This window comes from Sinocyclocheilus anshuiensis, unplaced genomic scaffold (assembly GCF_001515605.1).
Source record: "Sinocyclocheilus anshuiensis isolate Anshui unplaced genomic scaffold, SAMN03320099.WGS_v1.1 scaffold1127, whole genome shotgun sequence".
NCBI classification, from domain to species: Eukaryota; Metazoa; Chordata; class Actinopteri; order Cypriniformes; family Cyprinidae; genus Sinocyclocheilus; species Sinocyclocheilus anshuiensis.
Window position 1 is genome coordinate 987,789 of NW_015546115.1, and position 8,079 is coordinate 995,867.

General features: G+C 34.8%; 1 protein-coding gene across 1 annotated transcript in view; it reads left to right on the top strand.

Annotated features, from left to right (window-relative positions):
* The window catches only part of LOC107700803 (RAC-gamma serine/threonine-protein kinase-like), a 14,890-nt gene extending 7,166 nt beyond the window's left edge, over positions 1-7,724 (top strand). The window contains exons 5-11 of the mRNA XM_016502618.1: positions 835-957; positions 1,074-1,202; positions 3,166-3,264; positions 3,652-3,767; positions 3,936-4,023; positions 6,406-6,508; positions 6,758-7,724. Of these exons, the coding sequence (XP_016358104.1) occupies positions 835-957; positions 1,074-1,202; positions 3,166-3,264; positions 3,652-3,767; positions 3,936-4,023; positions 6,406-6,508; positions 6,758-6,843 (744 nt within the window). The 3' untranslated portion in view covers positions 6,844-7,724. The remainder of the gene's footprint in view (positions 1-834; positions 958-1,073; positions 1,203-3,165; positions 3,265-3,651; positions 3,768-3,935; positions 4,024-6,405; positions 6,509-6,757) is intronic.
* The last annotated feature ends 355 nt before the right edge of the window (positions 7,725-8,079 follow it).

Below are 8,079 nucleotides of genomic sequence, written 5' to 3' on the forward strand. Positions count from 1 at the left end.
AACAAATCAGTCAATTTTAACCTTCAATATTATAGTAATGTAGTACCAACTGACTCTCATGAATATTTTACAGCATTGGTTGAGAGATTTTTTTTTTCCCTTGAGAAAATTTGGTATGTACTGTACCTGATATTTATCCAAAATAATCGATATTGAATCGAATCGAATCGTGAAATTTGTGTCAAAACCCAGCCCTACTTTTTTGGTCTTTCTTTCAAACCTTTTTTCAAAATGTTGAACAAATTTGCAAACCATTTCAAATGTACAAATTACTTTTTCAAATCTAGAATTTTCTTTCTTTTCTTCCGAACATTTTCAAACTCCAAAATTTCCCTCCAACATTCTAACCTTCTTTTAAACTTACTTTTTAAAAACTTTCTTTTGAACTTTCTAACTTTTCTAAAATTTCCTTCGAGCTTTCAAAAATTTCTTTCAGACTGTCTTTCCAAATTTTGAATTTCTTTCTGGACATTTTCGAAACGTACACATTTTTACAACTTCTCTTACAAACATTTTGAAGCTTGTGAAATGTCCTTTTGATCTTCTAACCTTCTTTTGAACTCTCATTTCAACCTTATTTTGAAATTTCTCTCTAACCTTTGTACTTAAAATTTCAAATTTCTTTCCACCTTTCAAACCGTTTCCAAACTGTTGTGTTAACCCTTCTCTGCATATTTCAAACTTCATTTAAAACATTTTCACAATTTTTCTTTCTTTAAAATTTCCTTCCAACTTCCTAATCCTTCTATCATGTTTCTTTCTCAGTGTGTGTGGGTGTGCTGCACATTTGGATTTGTGAGTTCTGAATATTCCTCTTTTTAATTGTCATCGCAGCTGTTTTTTCATTTGTCGAGAGAGCGTGTATTTTCGGAGGATAGAACCCGTTTCTACGGCGCTGAGATCGTTTCTGCGTTGGATTACTTGCACTCTGCGAAGATTGTTTACCGTGACCTAAAGGTGAACACTGAACAGAGCACACAGACTAATATCAACATTTTCATCCTATGAACCTCAATTTTTGCCATTATCAGCTGACCGTAAGATGTGTCTGTGATCGGTGTGTGTTATTCCAGCTGGAAAACCTGATGTTGGATAAGGACGGTCACATAAAGATCACTGATTTCGGCCTGTGTAAGGAGGGCATCACAGACACGGCCACCATGAAAACGTTCTGCGGGACCCCGGAGTATCTGGCCCCTGAGGTACAGGATGATTTATCTCTTTAAATGCACACACGCTGGGTTCAGTTTAATATAGAGGACTGTTTAATCTCCGTCTGTCACAGCCAGAACAGGGTCACACTTTAGCTAGTGTCCGCACAGAAATAGACACAAACAGCAGGCTGTAGACAAGACAAGACTGAGCAGCTCACGGGTAAAAATAGAGGGAACGTAACAGTTACCCGCTGGCTGTTTAAGCTCCATTTTAATAATCGCATAAAGTACAGCATGTATAATCAACCGTGGTGTTGCATATGGATGCTGTAACGCCGACGACTCGTGCTGATGTCATGATCATAACTGTGTGATGGAATCATATGTCAGGCTGTTTTTCCATCATTGGAGTCATTTATCCAGGTTGCATCTACTGATGCTGCAATAATGATTGATTATTGATGTTGGTATTGGAGGAAAGTCTGCAAATGACTGCCAGTAGTAATTAATCAAGCACTCAGAGACAATTTTACATTATTGATCAGGTTTTGAGAGATAATATAACTGTTTCTGGATCAGCCGTCAGGTATCTGAGGATAATAACTCAGCTGTCAGAGACTGATCATGGATCAGATATGTCCATATTTTTGGAGCTGGTATTGGAGGATAATGGCATTATTGATGAAGAATGGGAAGATATTGGAGGTGGTTTTTGATCAGTTAATGGAGGATAATATTATTGTTAATGAAGAATTGGAGGATATGTGATTTTGATTGATTATTAAGGTCCTTGATTTTCATATGCGTTTTTTTTGTTTTTTTTTTCATTTTCGTCATCCTTTCCTATCACAATGCTTGCTACGGATGCGAAAACGCAGAAAATCAAACCTGATCCAAATTTTTTTTATGACGGACAAAAGTTTCGGAGGCAGTGTGTAAATGTGATTGACACAATGTGAGGTCGTATTTATTTCTTAACGTGCGAAAAAATTCGGACGAGATTTCTGACTTTGTGCAGGACATTTAGAGACTAATAGAATTATTAGAGATATTCATGTGATTTTTTTTATTATATCGATTATTAGAGACTAATATAATCATTAATGAATTGGGAGATATTTTTGTGATTTTTATTTTTTGATAGGATATTGGATGCTAATATAATTATTAATAAATAATTGGAGGATATTCATGTGACTTTTTTTTTAAATCTCTTATTAGAGACTAATATAATTATTAATGAATTGGGAGATATTTTTGTCATTTTTGATAGGATATCGGAGGCTAATATAATTATTAATAAAGAATTGGAAGACATTCATGTGATTTTGTTTGATTATTAGAGACTGATATAATTGATGTGGAATTGGATAATATTAATATGATTTTTGATCTGTTATTGGAGACTAATATAGTTATTAATGAAGGATTGGAGGATGTTCATGTGATTTTTTAAAAATTGATTATTAGAAACTAATATAATTATGAATTAATTAATGAATTGATATTTTAGTGATTTTTTTTTGATAGGATATCAGAGGCTAATATAATTATTAATAAAGAATCGGAAGACATTCATGTGATTGTGTTTGATTATTAGAGGCTAATATAATTGATGTGGAATTGGATAATATTAATATGATTTTTGATCTGTTATTGGAGACTAATATAGTTATTAATGAAGGATTGGAGGATATTCATGTGATTTTGCTTGATTATTAGAGACTAATATAATTATTAATGAAGAACTGGAAGATATTGATGAGGTTTATGTAAGGTATTATAAAATAATGTGATGTGATTGTTAATCAAGTGTTATTGGGTATAGCATTTGTTGGAGGTGAAATTAGAATGACTTATTGCTGCGTCTCTTGATGAAGGTGTGCAGGCGAGTGATGTATTGGTTATTGATCAGGCGTTTGAGAATGATGTGACGTTATTGATGAGCACAATGTGTTGTAGTTTTGGTATGATTGATCAGGTATCTGCGTGCACTGGTTTTATTGATCAGGTATTGGAGGACAATGATTATGGGAGAGCGGTGGACTGGTGGGGTCTGGGAGTCGTTATGTATGAGATGATGTGTGGACGCCTTCCCTTTTATAATCAGGTATGACTCACTCTAACACTAACAACACTATAATAAACATCTGTAGGATTTTTTTAAATGCTTTTAAAAGCCTCTTTTGCTCACCAAGGCTGCATTTATTTGATCAAAAATACAGTATAAACAGTAATATTGTGAAATATTATTACAATTTAAAATAACTGTTTTCTTTGTGAATATACGCTAAAGTATAATTTATTTCTGTGATCAAAGCTGAGTTTTCAGCATCATTACTCCAGTCTTCAGTGTCACGTGATTCTTCAGAAATCATTCTAATATGCTGATTTGCTGTAATACATTTTTTAGTATTCACTGATGAATAGAAAGTTCAAAAGAACAGCATGTAGAAATATAAATCTTTTGTGACCTAAATTTCTGTACTGTCTTCAGGACCATGAGAAGCTGTTTGAACTGATTCTGATGGAGGAGATCAAGTTTCCCAGAACCCTCTCTGCAGACGCCAAGTCTTTACTGTCTGGATTACTCATCAAAGACCCCAATAAGAGGTCGGTGTGTGAATGTGTGATCCAAAGCCTTTCTGGGTGTGTTAGTTTTCTACTAACAACTATTGACATCATCATCATCATCATTTCAGTATGAGAGCACCAGATTAAAACTGTTTGTGTATCATGTGAGACCTGAGTGAATATTATTCTGCGGTTTATTCTCTGAAGGCTCGGAGGAGGCCCGGATGATGCAAAGGAAATCATGAGGCACAGTTTCTTCACTACGCTGCACTGGCAGCACGTCTATGACAAAAAGGTATAAGTGTACTTACAATGGGGCGAGACATTTTCGAGTTCGAAAGCAGAAACGTAACACTATCGTTTAGGAGTCTGGGGTCAGTAAGAATTATTTGAAAGAAATGAATACTAAATTAATTAATACTAAAGACCATTATAATGTTACATAAGATTTCTGTCTCAAATAAATGTATTTTCTATTCATCAGAGAATCCTGAAAATAACAATATATCACAGTTTCCACAAAAATATGAATTCCTTTTTTTAACACGGATAATAATCAGAAATGTTTCTTGACCATCAAATCATTATATTAGAGTGGGGCTGTCAAAATGGCTGAAAAACTAAATTCGAATTTTGTATTTAAATATTATCAATATTCAAATTTAAAAGACATAATTTCATATAGGTGGAAAAAAAAGCTTTTGGTTTCTCTCTTGAGGGCACAAGAGGGCGCAATCAGCAAAATATTACTAATGCACATTTCTTCAAAGCAATAAAATAACACGACTACCTTTGAAAAAAGTGCATAATGTTTAAATTAATGTTTATAAATCATATATAATTAATTAAATAAACAATTAGAAACAAAACAGCATCATGCATGTATGTATAGTTTAATACAAAGGACCGAAAACCAATCACAAAGAGTACTTTTTCATTTAAAAACATGAGATGCAGTGGGATGGGGAAAAACCGCCATAAAGTCTCGAGACATATTTTTTAAAAGTTGAACTTGCATTAATTTTACATGGCTTTCTAAACATGTGGCTCTCTTGTGCGAGACGCGAGTGCAACGGTGATAGACGTCCCTCTAGAAAATGCGATAAATATGCGTTCTGTGTGAACGGCTTGGTTTCAGTTTTGACGTAAACAACATCATCTCCGCATTGATGCTCTCTTTTTCCGCAATATTTTGAATAAACAACGTAGCAGCGCCGCATCAGTGGGTTCAACTGGACAGGCTAAAAAAGCATTAAAATGCAATGACACCTACATCGTCATCGCATCTCGTGTGCCACTGATAAGGCTGCCTGACGCACACCTAAAATTCAAATGCAACGTTTTTGCAGTCGAATGTGGATTTATATTTTAAATTCGACAAATATTTTAAATTCGAATTTTTTTTTACAGCCCTATATTAGAATGATTTCTGAAGGATCATGTGACACTGAAGACTGGAGTAATGATGCTGAAAATTCAGCTTTGATCACAGCAATAAATTAAATTTTACTATATATATATATATATATATATATACAGTGGGTACGGAAAGTATTCAGACCCCCTTAAATTTTTCACTTCAAAAGGGTGCTTCTACTAAATACTGAGCAAAGGGTCTGAATACTTAGGACCATGTGATATTTCAGTTTTTCTTTTTTAATAAATCTGCAAAAATGTCAACGATTCTGTTTTTCTGTCAATATGGGGTGCTGTGTGTACATTAATGAGGAAAAAAAATTAACTTAAATGATTTTAGCAAATGGCTGCAATATAACAAAGAGTGAAAAATTTAAGGGGGTCTGAATACTTTCCGTACCCACTGTATATATATATATATATATATAATACACTGCCGTTCAAAAGTTTGGGATCAGTAAGATTTTTAATGTTTTTTAAAGAAGTTTCTTATGCTCATAAAGGCTGTATCTATTTGATCAAAAATACAAAAAAAAATGAATTTTGTGAAATATTATTGCAATTTAAAATAACAGATTTCTATTTTAATATATTTTAAAATATAATTTATTCCTGTGAAGCAAAGCTGAATTTTCAGCATCATTACTCCAGTCTTTAGTGTCACATGATCCTTCAGATTCTAATATGCTGATTTATAATCTATGTTGGAAACAGTTGTGCTGCTTAATCTTTTTTGTGACCTGTGATACTTTTTTCAGGATTCTTTGATAAATACAAAAGTTAAAAAGAACAATGTTTATTCAGTGTTACAATATACACTACTAATCAAAACGTTGGGGTCAGTAAATTTTTTCTTTCTTTTTTTTTTTTAAAGAAATTAATACTTTTATTCAGCAAGGGTTTATTAAATGGATAAAAAGTGATGGTAAAAACTTATATTGTTAGAAAAGATTTCCATTTTGAATAAATGCTGTTCTTTTTAACTTTTTATTCATCAAAGACTCAAAGAAAAAAAATATCACAGGTTCCAAAAAAATAGTAAGCAGCATTTATATAAAATTTAAATTGTAATATTTCACAATATTCCTGTTTTTACTGTATTTTGATCAAATAAATGTAGCCTTGGTGAGCAGAAGAGACTTCTTTCAAAAACATTTAAAAAACGACCAACCCCATAGTGTATTTTTGTTAAAGCACATTTAATTTGTGCGTGATTATGTATAATAAGCTGCTCTCTGTCTCCGTCTCGTCTCTTGTCCAGCTGGTACCGCCGTTCATGCCGCAGGTCTCATCTGAGACGGACACCAGGTATTTCGACGAGGAGTTCACGGCGCAGACCATCACCATCACCCCTCCAGAGAAGTGTGAGTGTGCCGTTTCCCTCCGTCTCTCTCTCTCTCTCACTCTCTCTCTTCCTGTAGACTGGCTCCTCGTGCCACAGGAAGAGGAAGTTCCAGTCGGTACACAATGAAAATGCGCATGGAGCGTATCACTGTGAAAATCAGTACGCCGCTTATCGCTAGGAAATTCCGATAGAATGCGGAGAGCGGTAGAAAATTCAATCGTCCGTCTGTGCGTAACGTAACATTTCCCTCTCTCTTCCTCCCCCGCAGACGACGAGGATGGGATGGACTCGGCCGATAGCGAACGGAGACCACATTTCCCACAATTCTCGTATTCGGCCAGCGGGCGGGAGTGATGTCATCAAATAACGCCGTTTAAGGAGCCCCACGTAGCCGTGCTAGAAACAGCCCCCCTCTCCGTTTAATTACCGAAAGTCATAGCGAGTCGTTTTTGTTGCTTTCTGTTAGTTTTTTGTGGGACTTAAAAGGGGTTTTGCACAGTTGGGTGAGACTTGAGCTGGTCGACCCACATTAAAAAGTCTTGTTCACTTTCAGCTTGTTGTTTACAGATCATGGACATTTTTTTTGGGGGGGGGTGTTGTGGTATGATCAGTATTGACCTGGAGCATTTTTGTTTTTTGTTTTGCACTCCTTTAAAAGAGCCGTTGTGGGGAACAAACCAAAAATGTTGCCTTATGTGTGTGGATCTCATCAGACAGACAGACATGTAGTTAGACACAGCAGTAGATCTGTTCCTGTGAGGCTCACGAATTTTAATTTGTTCTTGCATTTTTAGCACACACACACACACCCACATCCTCTGTCTGAGGCGTTGAAGAGTTTCGTTCCTTGTTCGTGCTTTCGGTAAATAATGAAAACGGAGAAAGTAGGGGAAATGGACTCTAGTGTTAATATTTGCGTTTCTCTTTTAGTTTTGTCCTCACGCTCTGATATGAAGGTTTCAGTTCAAATACACAACCATACAACAAACTGCCGTTATTGTAAAGGTCTCTCAGGCAATTCAGAGCACAAGTGTGAATCTCACGAAACCCGCCAAGAGCATGTCTGCGTCGTATTTCACTGTGAAGCCGTAAAGAAAAAAAAAAACTCATATTTTGCATGAGGAAAATTTAGCATATTTTTAGTATCATTTAGATGTTTTGCACCACAACATTTTCATCGCCATAATGCAACAAAAATCTCATCACTGCAAATACAGAAATATCATGTAATAATAATTATATAAAATATTATTCACATTTTATCTAAATAACATTCAAATGTTATTTAAAAAGAATAAAGATTTAGGTGTTTTGGTAACGCTTTACAATATGGTTTTATTTGTTTACATTAATACATTACAGTAGTTAACGTGAACTAAAGCCCCGTTCACACCAAGAACGATAACTATAAAGATATTAGCATCCACACCAGCGAACGATATGGTCTGTTTATTCTAAGCGCAGGTGCATCTGCCTCTTTAAATCCTTGAGCTCATTATAGCAGGATGGATTCTGATTGGCTGTCAGTGTTTTATCGTTCATCAGCTGGAAAAAATCATTCTGAAAGTGATTCCAACGATATCGTTTCTC